This window comes from Leuresthes tenuis, unplaced genomic scaffold, assembly GCF_036924035.1.
Source record: "Leuresthes tenuis unplaced genomic scaffold, fLeuTen1.0.hap1 SCAF_19, whole genome shotgun sequence".
In the NCBI taxonomy this organism is placed as follows: Eukaryota; Metazoa; Chordata; class Actinopteri; order Atheriniformes; family Atherinopsidae; genus Leuresthes; species Leuresthes tenuis.
The window spans coordinates 19,104,709-19,126,090 of NW_027325373.1; the positions used below are offsets into that span (position 1 = coordinate 19,104,709).

At 41.0% G+C, this 21,382-nt stretch overlaps 1 protein-coding gene across 2 annotated transcripts; it reads left to right on the forward strand.

The window, feature by feature from the left end:
* The first annotated feature begins 954 nt into the window (after positions 1-954).
* cunh2orf42 (chromosome unknown C2orf42 homolog) lies at positions 955-9,296 on the forward strand. Of its 2 annotated transcripts, XM_072372283.1 has the most exons (8): positions 955-1,058; positions 1,332-2,450; positions 3,612-3,728; positions 4,148-4,252; positions 6,735-6,842; positions 8,362-8,462; positions 8,602-8,764; positions 8,852-9,296. In XM_072372283.1, the coding sequence occupies exons 2-8, from the start codon at positions 1,367-1,369 to the stop codon at positions 9,091-9,093; spliced, it is 1,920 nt and encodes a 639-aa protein (XP_072228384.1). In that variant the 5' UTR covers positions 955-1,058; positions 1,332-1,366; the 3' UTR covers positions 9,094-9,296. The 2 variants fall into 2 exon arrangements, with proteins under 2 accessions (XP_072228384.1, XP_072228383.1); XM_072372282.1 differs by lacking the exon at positions 955-1,058 and having other exon boundaries at positions 1,326-2,450.
* Positions 9,297-21,382: the final 12,086 nt, after the last annotated feature.

A 21,382-nucleotide genomic window follows, 5' to 3' on the forward strand; every position in this document is an offset into this window, starting at 1 on the left:
TCTAAGTAGTTTGGAAAAGTACGGAAGTAGTTTTTGGTGTTTTTTCAGGTCTGACTTTGTATTGAAAAATGTTAGTTCCAGATCTATGCAACCATTCTGTTTTTGAAAAAGAGATGTATAATCAGAATTTCTAAAAATCAAATGATCATAAAGCCCTGGCTATAATAGATGGACATCGTGATGTCATCTGTTGGTTTATCTACCATTTTTAAGCTTTAAAGCAACACTAGAGAAGTTTGTGAACCTTAAAACAATGTGCTTCTGACTCGTCTAGAAGTTCAGTGGCCTATGTTACGCATATTCCCAGGCCTGAAACTGCCCTATAATACATGGGAACTGAGATACCGCAGTTTACGTCTTTGGTTTCCAGCCCTGCACCACATAATTTTTCTTTACATATTTTGGCCTGTTTTTTGGTGTCTTTGTGGCATATCCCAGTGATTTATTTTTATGAGAATACTGTCCTACAACTGTAGTAGGAGCCAAAGAGCAAGAAGAAAATTGCTTACTTATCTTACTTATAGCTCAAATGAGAGAACCAAAATTTAACATCTGAGAACATAAGTTGTTTTTGGCTCTTCGAAGCTTTATTTAAGGAGGAGCAACAACGCTAACACTTTAGTGAATGTAACGGTTAAAATTTCAGTTAGCATATTAATAGCACTCCAACATTTGCTATGTAACAATAACCTTTACAGTTTAACAACTAATAACTAACACACAAAAAAAGAAAATTAAGAGATTTAACTTTTTTTTAACTTTAAGAGATTCTACTTTTAAAAAGTTCTTTATTATCTGGTTGATACGTTAATTTATGATTAACTGCCGAAAAACTTGTATTTGAGCGTTCCATGGCAGTAAAATCAACTACAGCACCCATGATCCAGCACTCGATCGGTGCCCGCCCTGGCTTTTTCCGCACGTGATCGTCGTCGTCCAATAGGGAGTGTCGTTACAGGCGCAATGCGGTTGTCTGGATGTAAGGAGGAATGGCGACGGTCGAAACGGTTTTGGAGGCTAGAGTGAGCTGCGTTTGACCAAACAGAGGCGGATTAGAGGTAGTTTGAACTTTTGTTTAAAAAACATACATAGAAATATCACGTGTAACATGGGTGGGTGGTGCGTTTACAGCGAGAGTAGTGCATTCAAACACGTACTTGATTAATTTGAAGGAGTTACAAACATTTTTAACTAGTAAAATAATATTGTAATGTCATTCTAATTAAAGTTAAACTACAATTATGAATAAAAAGTCTTAACGGAGTGTTATAAAAAATAACAAATGGTTGTCTTTTCCTCATATTTATAATATATTTTCCGTTTCTGTCAAGGCTTGGAGCCCTTCATGTCCAGTTAAAGCCCCAAAATGGATAGTGAAGTAACAGTGTCCTCCTCACCCAGCATTATGTCACCCTCCTCTCCTCAGACTTCACCCAATAAGGTCAATCTGCCAACAAAACCACAAGACAACAGGAAATCTGCACCCACAACTCCTGCCTTTCTCTGCAACCTGGGGAGGGCCACGCTGCGGGGCATTCGCAAGTGTCCTCAGTGTGGCGTCTACAACGGCACCCGTGGGCTGAGCTGTAAGAACAAGGCCTGCGGGGTGTCCCTCAGAAATGCTTCATCAGTGGGTAGAAACGGCAAGAAATGTGCCGTGGAGGTGGTGAAGGTGATAACAGACAGCGAGGAGAGGGGAGGGAAAGAGCAGGAGGGCGGGGGAGTCCTAGGTGGCGGCTCAGGTGGAGGAGCGCAGGTGTTTTCTGTGTGTCACAGAGGAAGAGGAGCCACAGCTACACACTGGGGTTTTGTTGAGCTGGTTCCCACAGATACTGCCATCGCAACTGGGGATGGGGCCACCCTGCTCACCCGTATCAACCTGGGCCGCTGCTTTTTGCCCTCTTGCAGGCAGGGTCAGAGGTCAAATCAGCGTGAGTCAGAGTCGGCGGCAGCCAAACATAAACAGTCCTCTGACAGCCTCTGCATCCACATCAAGCTAGCTATAGAGAGTCAGAGCCGTGCGACGCCGTTGACCTTCAAGAGCTCAGTCCTGGAGGGTTTGCAGGCCTCCATTCAAGCCAGAGAGGAGCTGTGGAGACTGGCCACGGAGTCCCCCGGTCCCCTGGTGCAGAGAGTCTCCAAAGACACCCTGGTGGTAAAGTGCCACACTGACTCTCAGCATCCTCTGGGCCTGTTACATCTCACTGTGGGCGCCGCAGGGCTGTCGGAGGCCCCAAAGAGTGAGAAAGGTGTCTTTCACTGTGCCTGCCAGGTTAGCACGAGAAGAAATAAACCAGGTGTGGATGGAGCAGGTGGATCGGGCAGCGCTCAGTCGCCTCTCAGCTCGGTCACGCAGCCCTGCCTTCACTTCTACGCCTGCGTGTGCGCCTTTGCGAGCAACGAGAAGCTGGCGTCAGAGTTTGCAGCTTTCATCAACTACAGCTCCAGCGGTAAAGTAACAAAGTCTCAAACTTTTCCAAATGAGGAAGCTGATTTTGAAATTATACTTGTTTCTTTTTGTCAGATTTTAAAGCAGCTCCTCCAAAAAAAGTAAATGACAGCCGTTTCTAAGAAAATTATTTAATGTTCCAGTATTAATCGAGCTGTATTTGGACATCAGGTATTTAGTTTCATTACACTTACAGCAGATTAAACATGAATCAAATGCGAATTGCATGTTTTTAGTGATTCATTTAAATGATTTAGCTGATCATTTCACACTATACGAGTTTATTACTTATTATATGTGAAGAAAATATGAGAAATATAAAGGCGATTATACAAATATGACAAATACAAGATAAAATATTATCGAATCAAAGTGATTGAAGAACAAAAATCTAACAGAAAAAAATTCCAGGAAAATAAAATGAAAAAGCAGCTCAAACTGCTTTATTTCAGATAAAAGTCTTTAATAACCCCTTCTTTCCAGTCTCACTGTATATACATGCACTCACCGGCCATTTTATTAGGTACAACTGTTCAATTGCTTGTTAACACAAATGGCTAAGACGGGCTGGTCTGAGCATTTCAGAAACTGCTGATCTGCTGGGATTTTCACACACAACCATCTCTGGGGTTTACAGAGAATGGTCCGACAAAGAGAAAATTTCCAGTGAGCGACAGTTGTGTGGACGAAAATGCCTTGTTAATGTGAGAGGTCAGAGGAGAATGGGCAGACTGGTTCGAGATGACAGGAAGGCAACAGTAACTCAAATAAGCACTCGTTACAACCAAGGAATGCAGAATACCATCTCTGAACGCACAACACGTCAAACCTTGAAGAAGATGGGCTACAGCAGCAGAAGACCACACCGGGTACAGCTCCTGTCAGCTAACAACAGGAAACTGACACTACAATTCACACAGACTCACCAAAATTAGACAATAGAAGATTGGAAAAACGTTGCCTGGTCTGACGAGCCTCGATTTCATTCGCAGTCGAATTAGTGGCGTAAACTGAACGTAAATTAGATTTCCAAGTTAATTTAGCTTAAAAAAGAGAAAAAAACTAAGGAAAATGGAACAATAATCTAAAAGTACAACAATATTTCCATCCATACTATACTTTCTGCTTCATCTTTGCTCGGTGTCTGTTTATTTCCTCTCAGGTTTGCAGCAGAACGCTTCCTGCAGGATAAATCCCAGTGAGAAACCTCTGCCGGGGGCCGAACCTGTCGACTCCCACCGTAAAACCAAGAAGCTGTGCTTGGATGAATCTGTCTCCGGTGGGTTGACGATACCACCTGAAACACTGAACACAAAGCATTTATCACTTGTAAATGTTGTCTGAATCTTCCATTGTCCTGCCTTCTCTTTCTGTCTTTTATCTTTCCCAACCTGTTGTTCTTTAACTTCCTGCCTGTGTGAAGCCCCCTCAACGGCCTCCTTCCCATGGAAAGAGGGAGCGTCGGCCTGCGGGCTTCGGAAAGCCGCTCCAAGGAAAGCTGCTGGTGCTGGTGGGCTGAAGGCTGCAGGTGCTGCCTGTCTCACCACGGAACCTTTTCAACTTTCTGCTCTCTTCATCCGTTAAGACATCTGTCTCTGTCACTCCTGCATCTCTCATCCTGATGCATACTGTTTTAAACATGTAATGAGTGGACGGCAAAGCATTTCAAAGTCCTAATCTGCTGGTGTTGTCTTACAGGGAGCGCTCAGCTCGTGGATGAGCGCTCCGTGACGATGAGCTTCCATCAGTGGTTGGCCAGTGTGACGGAGAGGATCCACCAGATGATGCACTTCCAGTTTGATGGTAAAGCCAGAGCTCAACAACTTATCGAGCGTTGAAAGTATTTGCTCATCTGGATATTGATGGCAGCAACACTTTTAAGCGGTGCAAAAAAGAAACAGCTGGAGGAACACGTTGCAGCTAATTAGGTTAATCCACAGCAGGTCAGTGACATGATTGGTTATAAAAAGAACAACTTAGGCTACGTTCACACTGCAGGTCTTAATGCTCAGTTCTGATTTTTTTTTGCATGGTTCACATTATAATTTAAGCGCCATCAGACTCCAGCGTGAACAGTCTATGCTTAAAGAAGTAAATATGGCTGCTACACATGTCAGCGTGTGTGTTTCAGGCCTGAAGTTGTTGTGCAATCTGAGCCAACAAAATTATGGGGATTTTAATTGAGTCCGAAACCTCACTTTCTTTCCACTGAGTCGCTTCGTCCAGGGCGTCTGCCATGCTTGTTTCGCCCATTGTTTACACTTGATCTCACCGCCTCCTCCGACGCAGAATTGTTTCATAAAAGTCTGATATAATGCAACTGAGTTCGTTTTGAAAAACATCAGATGTGTGTCCGATTTTGGACCACAGATGAAAGCTGATTTCGGATTTGTGCTGTTGTACAAAACGCAGATATGGGTGAAAAAAAAATCGGATTTGGGCCACTTTTTCCTGCAGTTTAAACAGAGTCTCCCAGAAGTTAAGACTGGCAGAGGTTCAGCAATCTCCAAAAAAACTGTGTCCGTGACTTAGAGTTTAAGAATTGGATTCAAAACAGACATGATTCTGTCCTGGAAATCAATTTATGGGCTCAGGGTCACTTCCAGAAGTCATTGTCTATGATCACAGTTGCAAAATATCATTTTAACTATACCCTATAATTCTATTTCCTTTGTTTGATTGACAGAGGTTTGCTTACAAACTGTCGGGCTTGTAGTTCCTATCCAACTCCAGGCTTTGGAGTTATCACACTAATCAGTGCTTCATCATCATTAATCAGACATAAATCAGATTTATTCTTTGGTGTGTCTAAAACCAGAGGTTGACTTCAAGAGAACTGTGTGGGTTTCAGTTCAAGCTTTAATTACTATTTAATAATTCATTGAGATTTGATTAATTAATAAGAAATAATATCTTTTCGTACATTGACTTTTAAGCTTGCAGTCGTTCAGCTGTTTGACCACCAGAGGGGAGCATTAACACAGCATTAACTCATGCTCAAGTTTAGATGTTTAAGTGGCTCTAACTGCTCAAACTGATCCATAAAACATTGTTTCATGATTTATATACTATCAATAAACGTTTACTTATACTCTTATAAACTCTTTTTAGGGAAAGTCGTTCTAAAAACCAGAGATGGGGACTCGAGTCGCACTTAAGTCCCACAAACAAAGACTCGAGACTTGACTTCAGACTTGCCCTCAAAAGACTTGAGACTTAACTTGGACTCAAGGTTTGGGACTCGTAAACAATCTTCATTTCAAGAAAGTATTGTTTCTGATCTTTATTTGATTATTACTGATGTATGACAAGGCTGTTGGCAGGCTGAGCGCAACATGGCCTCATGCATACGTGCAGCCACTGATATCAAAACTACTCTAACCAAGCTCATCTGGAACTGTGGCATATGTTGTCACATTTGGTTAAAAAGCAGACAGCAAACAAGCGAACGGCCACTTGCAAAGTGTGTGCTATCAGGATAAATGATGCCGGCTCAACTACGTCCAACTTCATCAGGCACCTGAAAACGCACAAGGACAGGTCAGTCTCTTTGTAATGTGAAAGGGAAACTTGGACAGGTACTGCTAGCAAACTGATCAAAGTAAACAATGTTGTAAACTATATGCAGATTATAGCTTCATTGTTCACTACACCTTGTTGCTGATTTATCTGCTGCAGCCTGGGAAATATGGGAAGGACTTTGGTTAAGTAGCCTAGGTTAACAGCTACCAAATTAATTGCTAAGCCAAGTCTACGTGGATGTGGTTTAACGTTAATCTAATTGCTTTTTCAAAATAGCCTACTTTTACAATTTCAGGGACACCTGATAAAATTCCAGGTTGACACTGAAAAATGTTATGCATGAGAAGTTCAGGCTACACAGCCAGTTATTAATATGTCTATTAATGTATCCTATGGTGCAGAGCAAGCACACATATTTCCAAATAAATGTATATACTTCAAATTTAAATAGTCCTTCTAAGTTACCATGCTCTGATCAATTTTGATCCTGCAGTGTATAAAGATATTACATATATTGATAATGATATATTGATGCTTTCATGCCATAACATACAGCAATGCAGTCTTATCTAGACCAAAAGGCATGTGTCTAATGATAGAACGTTCATTTCAGTCATTTGAGACTTGACTTGGAAAAAATGGCTTGTGAACATGTCTGCTATAAACAACAGGAAGACATTATTATCTGTTTATTTCTGCAGGATGATGGCTTTAGTTTCTTGTTTCACAATGTATTTAGTGTTTTTTTTTTCCCCCCCACCAGGGAAACCACAGCCTCTCGTCTACCACATTCCCCAGGAGTACTTCAACGCTCTGCAACAGCGCCTGTCGCTGGGATCCAAGAAGAGGAGACTGCCTAACTTCACAACAGGTGAGAATTGATTTGATTTAGTTAAACTTTGTTTTAAAAAAATCAGATCATTGTTATAACACCGATGTTCCTGAGAAGCTGCAGCATCAAGTGTTGTTTGAGCTAAACACAGTTAGAAGAAGTACATTTTTCCACATTTAGTTCCTTTAACCAATTGATAATCTTATAAATTACCACGCATTGTCAAATGTGAGACTAGTCTTTATTTTCAAAGCACTTTTTCCAAGCAAAATGCAGCTCGGAGCACTTTACAAAGCAAAAAAAAAAAAGAACACAAGCAAGGAATTAAAACTAAATATGAAAAGAGAATTTGAAGAATGATCACGCTGATAAAATGTGAGTAAATAACAGTGAAATGTTGATTAAAAACTTTAGAAAAAGGTTAAAAATATGGCATGTTCAGGTTGGCACCTGCTTCCACAGGAGAGGAAAACTCCCATTTAGGGAAAAATTCTGGGAACCACAGCTGAGCCTGGAGAGCTCTTGTGGTGTTTTAGGAACTATAAAATCTTATAAGATGGAGCAAAGCCTTTTGGATAGAGCTTTATATGTGCTGAGGGGGATTCGAAATGGTATTCAACATTTCACAGGGAGTTAATGTAGGGAGGATAAAATGGGGGGAACCTGATCTTTCCTGAAGGTGTCAGACAGAGTGTTTTTAATCAGCTGAAAGATTTTCAGGGAATTATTTGGACTCCCACCTAAAATAGCATGGAGATAAGATAAATGTATGGACCGGTTCCTCATCATCACTTTTCAGTAAGAGCCGTTCACATTCTTCACAAAACTCTGAGTGACCTCCAGAGGCAGCTGGGGAACAGACAGCAGAGACATAAAGCATGAAAGGGAGTTGTTTAATATGTGAGTTAAAAGACTAATGCCAGTCAAAAATGACTCCACGGTTCCTCAGAGTTGAACTGGAGGCCAATTTAATCCCATACAGACCAACTATATGGTTTGAAAGTGAATTTCTGAGGGTTTTTCTTTGGACTAAGAACAATTCATTCACTTTCGGCTCAGTTCAATCGTAGAAAATTAGAGGACAATCACACTTTTATGTCTCTAACACAAGCCTGTAGCAAGAGTGATGGATTGATCAGGCTGCACAGATAGAGATGGGTGTCATCAGTATAACGGTGCAAGTGAAGCCATGTTTCCTGATGATATTACCCAAAAGAAGCATGTCTAGAAGTGGTTCCTGTCCAGAACCCTGTGGAACACCATAAATGACTGTGGGTCAAATGCAGCTCTGAGGTAACAGAAGGCAGTGATTTCCAACCTTAATGTCACAGACGGCTATATTTAAGTAACAGTTTGAAGCTAAATTCTTTTAATCTTTCAGAAAAACTGCAAAAGCCAGAAAAAAATGCCAAAAAAACAAGACTTATGTAAACATTTGGAGGAGTCCAACTTCTTCTTTAGGTCCACCTGGCATCTTTTTAGGTAAAAGTTTAGACTCTACAAACACAAAATGTGTGAACAAATATCTCTCTCTTTGTCTTCTGTGCGTGGATGTTAGCGTTTGGGAGGAATGACGGACTTCCTCTGGGCTCTTTCTCCAAGTACACCTGGCACATCACCAGCCTGCAGCAGGTCAAACGCATCTTTGACACTCCGGAGGTAAACGCTCACATTCAGGAAAAATCCTAAAGTTTCAGCAGCTGGATCTCTCTTCTCGGAGTAAAATGAGGTCAGGTTATTACCATCGGTTAATAACTGCACTCCTTTCATGCTTTATGTCTCTGCTGTCTGTTCCCAGCTGCCTCTGGAGGTCACTCAGAGTTTTGTGAAGAATGTGGACGGCTCTTACTCATGCTTTCGCTGCCCTGAGCCGCCACCTGAGCCACAGTTACCCGAGGGATGCAGGACAGATCGGCCGCAGGCGATACGGCCGATGGAGCTTCGCACCTTCCTCAAAGTTGGTGGGTGACTTTTTAAATTTTCCTTTAATGTGTAATTACGAAGGTGTCGTCCTCTCTGTGGCGTTCACGCCGTTGTGTCTCTGCTAGGACCGGGCACAGCAGATCAGAAGGAGGCCAGTCCGTTTGTGATCGAGTGGATCCCCGACGTTCTGCCCCGCTGTCAGATGGGAGAGCTCAGGATCAGCTTTGAGTTTGGCCACCAGCAGAGCGGCCAGCCCGAATATTACGAGAAAATGAGTGTGGCAGAGAAAGGAGGTTGCAGCAAGTCAGACTGTAGCCAAACCAAAGTCACAAAGGCTGCTGAAGTTCTTCAGGTAGTTGTACAGTAGCCCCTCCAGGCTCTTATTTACATCTGCAGTTATCAGTGTGTGACTTCAACATGAATTAGTGTTTTATTGTTAACTACCATGAGGTTTGTCATCAAACTGCAAGAGATGAGCTTCACTCGATGTGGCTAATTAGAAAAGACCGGATCCTATTTGGGTTTTCTTTCCATTTCTTCAACTTATTTTACTTGAAGAAATATTTTATAATATATCTTTTTTTTCTTTTTTTTTTTTTAAGCTTTTTGTGGATTTAAAAGGTCAACCAAAGGGAGTTATTCTTTCCCACAGAAGACTGAGCTCCTGAACTGTTCGTTAGTGTCTTGTTTTTTATCCAAGTTTTTTTTTTTATACACATAAATAACTCTACTTCCTCTTCTGAGCCGACCAGTCTGAGGAGGCAGAGCCTTTTGGGATTGGTGGCCTTAAAGAGTAACGAGTTTAAACAGAGCATTTTACAGAAGCTGAAAAGAATATCTGCAGGAATTTACAGTATAGGAGTGTTTCTTTGAGCACCAAAGCAGTAAACTTAAGCTGTAAACGAGCATAAAATGTTCAAAACAAGAACAGGAGGGCAGCAACTGGGATTTAAATTTTGATATTGGGCTATTCTGATCTCTTTTCAGCCCGAGAATATGATTACAATAACTTTGTACCAGAAAAACACAAAATAATTAAATCATTAAGACCGTTTGTGCAGTCTGAGGCTGAAGAAGAGACAACACTGATCAGTGTTAAAGTATTTCTCCACACCGGTAGTCGCAGTCAGTGTTGGTCATCTTACTTTAAAAAAGTAATTACTTACAGTTACAAATTACTTCTCCCAAAAAGTAATTGAGTTAGTAACTCAGTTACCTCACTGTAAGAGTAATTAGTTACTCAGCAAAATAACTGTGACGTTATTTTTCATGTTCTATACGTTGTTATGTTCTATAACATCTTTAACGTCAAAGATGTTTATATGAACTGATTGAAGAATAAAAACACTGTATACAGTATTTTAGAACATTTGGTATTTGTTTGAATTCGATAGATTGCAGCCTGCCATATGACATGCTTAGAAATAAAGATATATAAAAAATGAATGTTGAAAATAAAATTCAAGTGCAAAATTAAGAAACACTGTAAATTTGGGTAAAGCGAAACAAAGGAAAATCTGGCCATTAAGTAGTGCAAATCTCTGTAACTGTATATTACGCCGACTGCACAATAAACAGAACATTATCCTTAAATAGTCCGTAAAGTAACAATATTAAATTTGAAAATAATTCAAGTGCAAAAGTGTCATGTTAGCAGGTGTTGATGTGAGGTGCTTCATAAGATTCGAGTTTCTTGAGGCAACCGTGGATAAAGTATTTTTTCCTGGGCGTAGCGTGCAGGTTACATAAACATTCTTGCCTTTAATTAAAATGGGCGAGAAGTATTGCCGATACTTCCAGTTTGAGGACGCTGCCTTTGAATTTCCCTGGCTCGTCGCCATTGTCACCGTCTTGTTGTGTTTGGCAGTCAGAGCGTGCAGTGAGACAGTTTAGCAGGGCGTGATCCGCCCACCCAGCTAATCATTATCCCCACCCCTGCTCTCTCCAGGCAGCTGATGTGTGGCCAAAACTTGACACCTTGCGCTTCATTCAACCAAATTGTAGTAACGCGCCACTTCACATTCTCAGTAACGGCAACGGCGTTGCAACGAGGGGAAAAAGTAATTAATTAGATTACTTGTTACTGAAAAAAATAATGCTGCTAGTAACGCCGTTATACTCTTAACGCCGTTATTACCAACACTGGTCACAGTTAATGTCTCAAATGAAATTTCAAACGGTTGAAAGAGGACCTAGATGAGCTGTGTGCTGCCAGCGATGAGCTTCCAGGGCGTTTTTACGAGATGGTGAAAAAATAACTAAACTAACTTTATTTTGTTTTCCTCTCAAAACAAAAGTAAATCTTTCCACAAAGAGTCTTGAGACTTTCGCTCTGGAGCTTTTTGACTTTTTTACCTCATAACTGTCCCTACTTTTGGTTCTGTATTCTTTTCGTTTTCTAATACTGGATTGAGTGGTTCCTTTGTAACATACCTCAAACACTTTTAGAAGTATTTATTATTTTCTTTTCAGATTAAGTCATATTAAACATTGTGAATCACTTTGGTTTTCCAAGAAAAAATTCCTTCACAAATTTAAAAATGCAAATGAGTCTGCAGCTTGCGGAGTTTAATGAGCTGTTACAGCCGGTGCTGAATGGCAGAAAACAAGAGAGGTGTCAGTGGAAACAATGGGAAGGGTTTGAAGACTCTTTCAAGAAGGTATTTCGGGTCGAGTGTGGCAAAAGGTGGTGGTTATTCCCAGTCAGCTGTGTCTAAAATTTAGAGGAACAGAAATGTGAAAATGCCCAACAAAAGAAATTAACAAAAAAAAACAAATGGGCAGAAACAGGAGTCAATCAGGAGAGGAAAGGGAAGAAGGGGATGGAGTTTCCATCCAGAAAAGCCAAACAAAAACCATCATTAACACCTAAAGAGAAGAAGATGAGGCTACAGCCAGCTAAAAAGAAACAGCCATGGTGTGGTGGAGAGACTGTAAGGGGCTGGCTCTGGGTTTGATCACCAAGTTCACACACTGAGAGCAATTCTTAAGGCCAATCACAGTATGGGACACAACGGCAAATCAGAAAACACAACAGATCACAAAATACAAGGGAAAAACAAAACAAAACACAAGGCAAAACATAAACGATAATGACCACGTTTACCAGATTCGCTAGGAATCTTAGCTCTTACCGCTAAGAGCTTCTTAGCGAATCTGGGAAACGCGGCCAATGACATTAACCAAACCTCTAAAGGTAGGTACAACAACAACAACGTTGTTGGGAATGAGTGGGGAATAGTTGAATCTTCTTTTAAACGTGTCTTCAGCGTACGCAGACTCGTGTTTATGTTGTGAATTGTCGACATCATATTCAATATCACGTCATGTCCATGTCCCGCATCAAAATATTCTTTAATAGCAGCATTTACGTTGTCACTAGCGGCGCTCATATTTTGAAAACAAAACATATCCTTCCGGTTCAACGGTCCAATCAGCGACGATTCATGTCGCCCGAGGAACCTACCTTTTCCGGTTTGGTTAACGTTGTCATTTCTGTTTTGGCGTTGTGTTTTTTGATTTGCTGTTGTGATTTGCACTTCAGGGCCACCGTACGAAAGGACTGGAGGCTGATGTGATATTTCCTCTTCTCTTTGTTGTGTGTGTACATATGGGGGGTGGGTGGGGGAGTTGTATGAGTGCCTGGTCTCCCATAAGAAATGATAACAAACAACTTAGGGTTAGCATAAATACACATATTCATAAATTAATTTAACCTGTTACTGTCACCAGACTGATATAAACAGCAGAAATCAAATAAAGTTGGTCATTAAAGATTGCAATCTTCCATTTCTCTCATTACACTAAACAAGCACTAAACAATCTGCGGGGAGCTATCAAACCTGTCAAGTCACCATCGGTATTAACACAACACTTCCTGTTGGTATGGCGCTCTTATTGTGAAAAGTCCATGCATACTACTTCCGGTGTCTAGTTGGAGTTAACATCGGCCGATAAAACATTACTTTAAACTAATCATGCCGCATTTTAGCGGAGCGATAACACTCTGTGAACTGTACTGAAACCGGACAATGAACATATAGGCATAATTCAACATGAAACATGACGCATTTACACTCAAACTGCAGGTACAGGTGAGCTAGGTGGTTAATTAGCAGGCACGGGTAAGGACTCGAAACAGCTGGTAATCTACAGATGGAGTCAAGATCGGAGGAAAGTGATACTGGACGGGGAGAAGATGCTGAAACTTTAGTTTGGTTCAAGTCCAATGAATCATACTGATGACTGGCTGAAGAAAGCCAGCATATTCTCACAATTATTGATGATATGGGTAGTGGACCAGGGGAGATGGTGGTCATTACCTAGACTTCATCCATCAATCAAAAGGAGGTTTGATGATGCTGAGCTAACTTTTCAGGATGATATCGTTCAAGCTTTTATTTTAAGAAAGACAAATATACTAAAATGAAAGAAGTCTCAATCCAACTGGGCTTCAACATAAACATTTTGGGCGTAACTTGAAGTCTAACAGGTCTCAGAGGTTCCTCATGGCATGTTCGGACGTGTCTCCTTATGCTTTTTTCCCCTTAACTATTTATACTTATGACGGTTTTTTTTAGGTTTGTCAGTTAAACAGACACTGTTTTTAATCAATGAATAGATTTAAGAACACTTCAGGCCAGAAAACAAAATCCCCAAAACTCAGTTAAAAACAGCCATTTGTTTTCTTTCACTGTCCTGTTGTTTTATGTTTTGTGTCTATTTTACTGCCACAAATCAATCACAAATCAAACATCTCATTGAAACATAAATATTGCGGCTAGATTTTCTTTTACGGTTATCTTTTTTTGGATCAATATGAAGCTTTTTGTAAGATGAATCCTAATGTCCTAATATCCTCTGACCTCTACAGGAACCCTTCAGATGTAATAACACTAGTGATTTGTTGTTTTTTTCTGGTGGAGATTTTGGATTTATAACAGATTTTTCTGACAACTTGACACTAGTTTGCTAACACAAGCCGGTAAATCATCACTTTTTAGTCCCCCCTGAATACATCATTGTCGTTTTAGCCTGTTCCTTTGTTTAATTTGCAGCTGTACTCACATTGTAGTTGAAGTGGTGACAGTTTTCTCTTGATTTGAATCACATGCTCTTAACTATGATATATGCTAAAGAAAAATGATCCACCTGAAGGTAAAATTAAGCTGATTTGAACTTCCTATCACAGGAAATTGGTCTTTTTTCGTGATAAAAGCTGCACTTTTTGGTTGACCTTTTACTGAAAGAGGTTGCTGATTGTCAGAAAGACTTAAAAAAAGGACAAAATTCAATGATAAAGTTTTACATTTTAATGTTGACTTGACAGCGAGAGAATCTGACTGCACTCACCCTAAACTGAGATGTAGGTCTGATGCAGTGAAATTGCAACTACAAAAAGTGCGTTAAATACTTCTGTGTTTTCTTACAATGTTGTTTCATGTAAGCTCAATGATTTTGCTCAACCTGGTGAAAGTCTAGCTAACTTCCCAAGAAGTTAGAAGAAGCTGCAGCGGCAGGCGTCGATGACGTCATCCCAGTAGACGAGTGTGTAGAAAGCCCCCGATAAGCCCCCCACGATAGCTGCCAATAACAACAACATTGCAGCTATGAACTAACAGTGCAATAGTACGCGTTCATTAATTTGTCTTAAAGTATTGGTGAAATAAAGACAGATAATGCCTTTTTTAGAGGCTGCATCGTCTATGCCCCTGTTCACTCCATTATAAGGATCTCGAGGAATCTAAATATCTTCCGTAGGACGCCGACTTTTACCAAACTGCTCTCGGTGAGTAGATGAACGTATTTTATGCCAGAAATAAGGTCTGGGTTTAAAAATACCGGAGTTCCCCTTTAAATCTAAAGGTTGCATGGCTTTTCACCAGTAGATGGAGGCAGAAGCCTGCTCCTTCATCAATTAAAGGGTCAATAAAGCAGACACAAGGAGAGAGAGTGTACTAGTGAATGGTTTTACTCTTTTTTTGGAAATTAGTCACTTTAAAGTAAAATTAAACATGTAACTGGATTTCAGTTTAATTCAATTTGGCTCATCCAGGTTTTTCTCCCTTCTGGGCATCAAAAAATGTGATCGGTATCTCTGGAAACATCACACATGCTTCCAAAATGTGTCCAAATGTTCATGAATTAATTAAGATTACAAGTTAATGCCATGGGAGCAGAACGCCAAATTATATGCACAGCTCAGAATAGCAGCTTGCACCCAGCGCATCTACATCAGGGGTGTAGGCGTTTTAAGAACAGTGCCAGCCTGCGGCCTCATCTTCCCTCGCAGGCCCCCAGGACATCCGTGTTAGTACAGCCTCTGCCTGCACAAGAGGGGCCCGGCTGCCAGACAGCCTCGCGTTTAGCTGTTTATGTAGGCTGTCAGTCAGAGAGAATTAAAACCCATCAATCGTCTCCTGGAAGTAAGAGCATGTATGTCAAGATTGAGATGTTTTACAGACACAAACCACGACCTGAGAGAGGAGGGGGGTGGCAGTTTGAAACTTAAAGAAAAAAGAAAAATCACTGTTGCACAAATGAAAGAGTCAAACCTGTAGAAATTAGAAGACAAAAACATTCATTTGTGGCACATAAGGTTACCCCCGATCTGTGTATAGTCAGGATGCTTTAAAACCTAGAAGATACAAATCCATTCTCACTTTATGCAGCATTGTCATGGCTCTCATCACGAGATTCAGGGGGGTCACTGCCATCCGCACGCAATAACTAGATACAGCAACTTTATGTCTTTGTATCCAAGCTAAGAGAAACAGCATAAAAAAAGGAAAAGCCTTGAGGAAATGTCGGTCCTCAGTTGGAAATGTCAGCATTTTTTGTTTCCAAGGGAACAAAACACATTCCCTGAGTTTCACATTTGAGATACTTTGTGCACCTGCGCTGACAACACATGCAGTGATCTGATGTGTAAGACAAGAGGGAAACAGACCTGCCAACATGTAGCCTACCTGCCAGCTGGAGGACAAACTAACTGGATTGTCAACGGGTTCGTCATGACTGATGACAAACTGTGACACGCGACATTTCCACAGCCAGGACAGGAACTCCACTCCTCCCTCAACAGAGATCTATTCACCAGAAAGAGAGATCGAGTCATCGGCCTCTGAGACCAGTCTGTCAATCGCAGAGCCAACCAACCGAATCCAAAGATGGCCCCACATCTCAATCCAGTACCTCTGCTGTTCCTCTTGACTTCACAGCAGCATGTATTGACTCGCATTAGGAGGGTTAAATCAGCCCTGAAAGATGGATGAATATGTGGTGCGAGTGAATAAAGCCATACACGAGTGTTGGAATCTAGTGTTTATTTGACCAGCACCTGAGACCTCTTTAAACTATGATGCCATGTTGTATTTCAGTAAAAACACAGAGTTTAAATAATTACTTAATATATTTATTTAACAGAAATGGTCAAATTTTATCTGAAATATCACACACTTTATGATTACAGCTTCTCAAAGGTGACAGTTTGCTGTTTTTCCTTTAAATTCCATAAATAATGTTGAGGTTTGGACCTTTGATTCAATAGTATTGTGAACTTGTCACTTTGGATAACTGTGATGACATTTTTCAAATATATTTTTCACACATCTGAGACAGCGACGTGCAGAGTTGAGTGAAAATGTTTTTCCAAGGTACTCCTAAACATTGGGGTTGTGTAAAGTACTCATGAGTTTAATCAATCCCCGAAGGCCGTTCGTAAACCGAAATGTTGGAAAACTGAAGCTATTATCCCCCATAGGAATCTAGTAAAATGTATTAATCTCTTCCCCAGATTATTGCTTATTTATACGTTTACAACAGTATTTTGCGCACAAGTTCATGCACAAAATCGATGAAAGTCATTGAATCTAACACATTAAATGATAAACACAATCACAAATACATCCTTTATTGCTTCCTTGTTCTTGAGAATGGTACAGATCGATGACTTCGCCAGATCTGACACACTAAATCCATTTTTATGCTTCCATATGATCTTTTTCTTCACCTCTGTTGTTGTTCTCACTATTTACCTTTCCAGCTTTATGCTTTTACAAGCTTTCTTAGGTCCCATGGTGGCTTATGGAATAAAAAAAAGAATAGAACAGATAATGCACAACTCAAGAAATATAGCTAAAATCAAAGAACAGTTCGGAGCAGGCGTGACTGACTGTGATGCTGTTTGTGAACCGAGGTTTGACTATAGCACCTACCCTGCAGCAGTCAGAGCGCTCTCTGTTTGGAGAAGTGGGATTTCTCACGGGGGAGCCAAGCGAACCAAACCGGTACTGAGAGAAAGAACAAAAGAAGAGTGAATTTTAACCATCTAAAACAACTCAAATCTCAAAAATGTCATTTCGGTTCAACAAGCGGTGCATTGTAGCAGGCTGTTGTTTACTATGTCACTATTTTCTCAACCAAACAACGTTCTGGCTGCTTCGTGTCACAGCGGCCGAGTCCACCAGAAATTGTATCAGACTGGAAATTATTTCTGCAAAGATTTACAAGATGGTACTGTTTGTGCTTTTCCAGGTTGTTCCAATAAAGGGACATCCTGCCACAATATAGACTTTAAAATCACTCATTTTTACTGTCTTGAAGTTGCTGTTTTCAGCGGATCTGTAGCTGATCAGAGACGGGAGAAATGCGAGACGCAAAGCAAGAAGGATCCTGTTATAGTGACAAATAGTTACAAAGTAAACAATAATCTCATGAGGGTTTGTGGGGTTTTTTAATGGGTTTTTGTATTCTAGTTAATTCTTTGCCTTGCATCATAAACTCTCTTTCACACCTTGTCAAAAAACCCTAACATCTGTGTACAGTGAGTGCAATCAGCCTTCAGTTAGTCTGCAGATGTTGTCCTTATTTACTGGCTCCAGCTTCCTGTGGCAAGGATGTATGACAATAAAAAGCATGTTCCCCTTCTGCTGGTGTGGAGTACATTGTCCATTTATAAAATTACCGACCTACTAACCAAGTTGCTGCAGCTGAGTGGAAAAGATGCACATGCATATAGACACTGATGTTAGTGTTGAACGCACATATAAAACAACATGAAAAACAGTAGAATCTTTACACTTTGTTTGCTTATTGCACTGATAGATGCTCAAACGAGCTAAACATCACAGAAATGTTATTCTTATTGAGTTATCTACAGTTTGAAGTGAAGCTTTTCCTTCTTCTTGAGCAGTGAATGAAAGGAATTCTATTGAGAATTAGCTCCACTGACTGTTCAGATGTCAGTGAGACAAACTCATATGTAAATTTACATTTTGTAAACATTTGGAAACTTTCCTTTGTGAATCTTTGAACTACAGTTTGAACCGTGATGCGTTTACAACTCCCATCCGTGTTTTGATTAATCTCATTTTGTGCGACTCAGCTGCTACACTGCATCATTTAACACAGCCTTTCTTCTTTAGTGATAAATGCATCCCCCACTTCACATGCAAACTTTCTCTCCTCTTCCCTTCCTGCCTTCCTTCAGACTGCTTCCTGATGGCTGGGCTGAGCGGAGTCATCATCAGATCCATCAGTGCACAGTCATTGCCTGAGGAAACATGGGCCAATTATGGCCATAAATAATAATGGGAGAGCGCATCTGGCATGATGACTGATGGGCCTCTCTCACAGCTCATTTACATGGCTTTTGTGTGGCCATCAGCAGCTTCGCTCTAATGCAATGCTCAGAAAATGAGCCTCTCAGAGCATATTGCGTGATTCAAGGAAGGAAAAACAGCACTTGCACCCAGACATGGACAGGAAACAGGGAGAGACAGAGGATAAAATGGCCTTAATTGTTCCTTTTATGTTGCCATACATGCAAATACTTCCTGTATATGGCTTTTAGCCTGTCTGCTCTTGTGAGTTAGACAAAGAGTTGTCCATCCATCAGCATCAGTTACAGTGACATGAAGGAGGATTGACGGTCTGTGTAGTGAGGTAACAAACCAACTACCTCCCACACTCAAACACACTGCAGATACCTTACATGTGCCTGTCAGACACCTGTCCACCTGTCCTGCCTCCCTAATGCCTCTCATGTCATTTTCTAAAGAGCAAGGTGAAATATGATAGAGGTACATCACAGCACAGATTGGTGGTCAGTTTTTAATTTCGCAACATAGGTGTCAATAGAGCTCACAGGATCCTTAATCTGTCCTTTGGGTCGGTGGCAGCCTCGAGCCAGAGAACAAAAGGCTGCAGTATGCTGACGTGTGTCCCAAGAGCTGATAAGCCTGGTTGTTAATGGTGTTAGGGTAGATTTCATTACCCCCTCCAGACTGCTCTCATTAAATAAACATCCTCCTGTCACATCCCTCAGCCCCAGAGTGGAGGAGGCAGGAGGAGTGAGAGGAGGGGAGGTGCGACTGAGACAGACAGTAAAGTGAAATGTTAATAAAAAACTTGTCAAAGTTGTAAAATGAATGTTGGCATTCATTTTTACTGGTCCACCACTGATCCAGACAGAAGTATCTTCACAACACCCAGAGGACGGATCCCTGTGATTGTGTTGACCCTCTGACTTCTTGATTCATGGTGTCAAGAAGAAGCTTTCTGACCTCTTCTTCGGCACCACCTGAAGGACATAGTTTCCATACCTTCTGCCTGAACACACAGGAAACAAAACACAACACTGCACTCACATGCACAACATACGATAGTACGAGAGCACTCGCAACATTCGTTCATGTTTCTGTAACTAGTAGTTTTTAGCCGTGTCTATGACTGATACTGATGTGCTAAGTGTTTCAGTCAGGACTGTTATTAATTGTAAGAAATATGGGTGGTGTAGGGCCATGATTGTAGAGGTGAAAAAGTTGATGAACTGGTGACCTGTCCAGGGTGCAACCCCCCTCTTGCCTGATGGCAGCTGGGATAGCTTATCTATCTGTGACTGACTGAATGATGTAATTTTGTCATCTATAAACAAACCAACACAATGCATTCCCAAAGAGCTCTGCTCTGGGTTTAATTTGTCCGGAAATATTATTCCAGACAGTCTGTGGCTTATTTTTTAAAAGCTTTTGCAAACATTAGTCCAGGCTTTTTGTGCCTGTGGTGTGCTGTCAGTCTGTGGGGGTTCATCCTGTAGTGTTCATCCTCCAGTCAAAGGGTTGCTGATTTGATCCTGATTTGGTCTTTATGTCAAATTTACCCTGGGCAAGATACTGAACCCCATGTTGCTCCCCTGATGGGTAACACACTTGAAAGTTGCTTGGGATAAGAGTATCTGCTAAATTAATTGTCTCAATTTAACTTGTCTGTATCTGTATCATCATGGCTGGAAAAAGACCCTAAATCCAGATGAGCTGAAGAGGAGAAATCCAGGATGTGAAGCTGGAACAAAATGGAGTAAAATAAGGAGAAAGTTTGAAATGTTTCTTCTTTTGATCATCATTGGAAGTGTGAAATCACTGGCAGATAAAACGGGCAAGCTTGAAAATCTCAAAAGGATGCAGTAGGGATTTATTTTACAAAGACATGGCTGCAGGAACAGCTCTAACACCTCCCTATTCAGAGTATATGAGCGGACAGAGACGGAAGACAGAGAGGTAACAGTAAAGGAGGATGATCATAGCACTCTGCACTTGTTAACAAAAGATTATGTAATCCTGGACACTGTCACTGAGGAGGAGCATCTCTGCACCCCAGATGTTGAACTCATGGCTGTGAGTTTCTGTCCATGTTGTCTACTGAGAGAGTTCACCTGTGTTACCTGCCGACAACATGCTACGTTTCGGCACCATCAACATTTTCTAAGCAGAAATGTTGTTGCCAAGCTACAAAAACAACACCCCAACCCATTGATGGTGATCTCAGAATGTTTCTGTCACACCTTTCCAACGTGGATGGATGGAGGCCATCTACTGGCCTGTTAGTTGCACAGTTTTCTGATTATTTCTGCTTTCCAGTCCATTTTATTGTTCATGCACAAATTAAAATGCATTTAAAATTGGTTGATGAGCTCAACAGACATTTGTTTATCACTTACCTCCAGCTTAATGTAAACATATCTAACCTTAACTCAGTAGATATGTTAATTTTGTCTCTGTTTCAGCATCATTCAGTATCTCCACATCAGTTTTCTTCTGCTCATTGACCCTTACTCATTTACCCATTTTCCACACCATCGGGTATTTACCTGCTTCCACTTCACATCTCTTTACTCTTCCTCCGTTTCCAATTTTCTTTGCTGTAAGTCGACCCTTTCCTTACCCCCTACCAGACCTCTCCTGACCCTGTGGTGTGGACTCTCTTCCACCCCTCCGTTTCCTTTGCTCTGACTAATCGATGCCTTCATCTTCTCTACATCTATCAGAGTGCTCTCATTGTTTTGACGTCTAGTTAATTCTCGGCTCATGATTTATCAAATTCTTATTACCGCTTGCTGAAAGCCTCATTTATTGTCCTGATGTATGGTAATGATAGTGCCGGTGAGGCTGCCTGAATCGCAACAAACCCACTCATTTTTCCTCTCTTCCTCCTCTTCTCTCCTTCCTCCTTTATGTCATGATTGCCTCTCCTTTACAAACTGTTTGTATCTGTTATGTTGCTTTGTGTATGCAGCTGTCTTCGCCTGTCTCTTAATATTGTGTGCAAATATACACAGTAAAACTGTCCCCCTGGAAAATGCTCAAATTTGAACCTAT

Coding starts and splice junctions, on each gene's coding strand:
- cunh2orf42 (XM_072372283.1), top strand. CDS start 1,367: ATGGATAGTGAAGTAACAGTGTCCTCCTCACCCAGCATTATGTCACCC. Junction 2,451..3,611: donor CATCAACTACAGCTCCAGCG/GTAAAGTAACAA, acceptor ATTTCCTCTCAG/GTTTGCAGCAGAACGCTTCC. Junction 8,765..8,851: donor TCGCACCTTCCTCAAAGTTG/GTGGGTGACTTT, acceptor TGTCTCTGCTAG/GACCGGGCACAGCAGATCAG.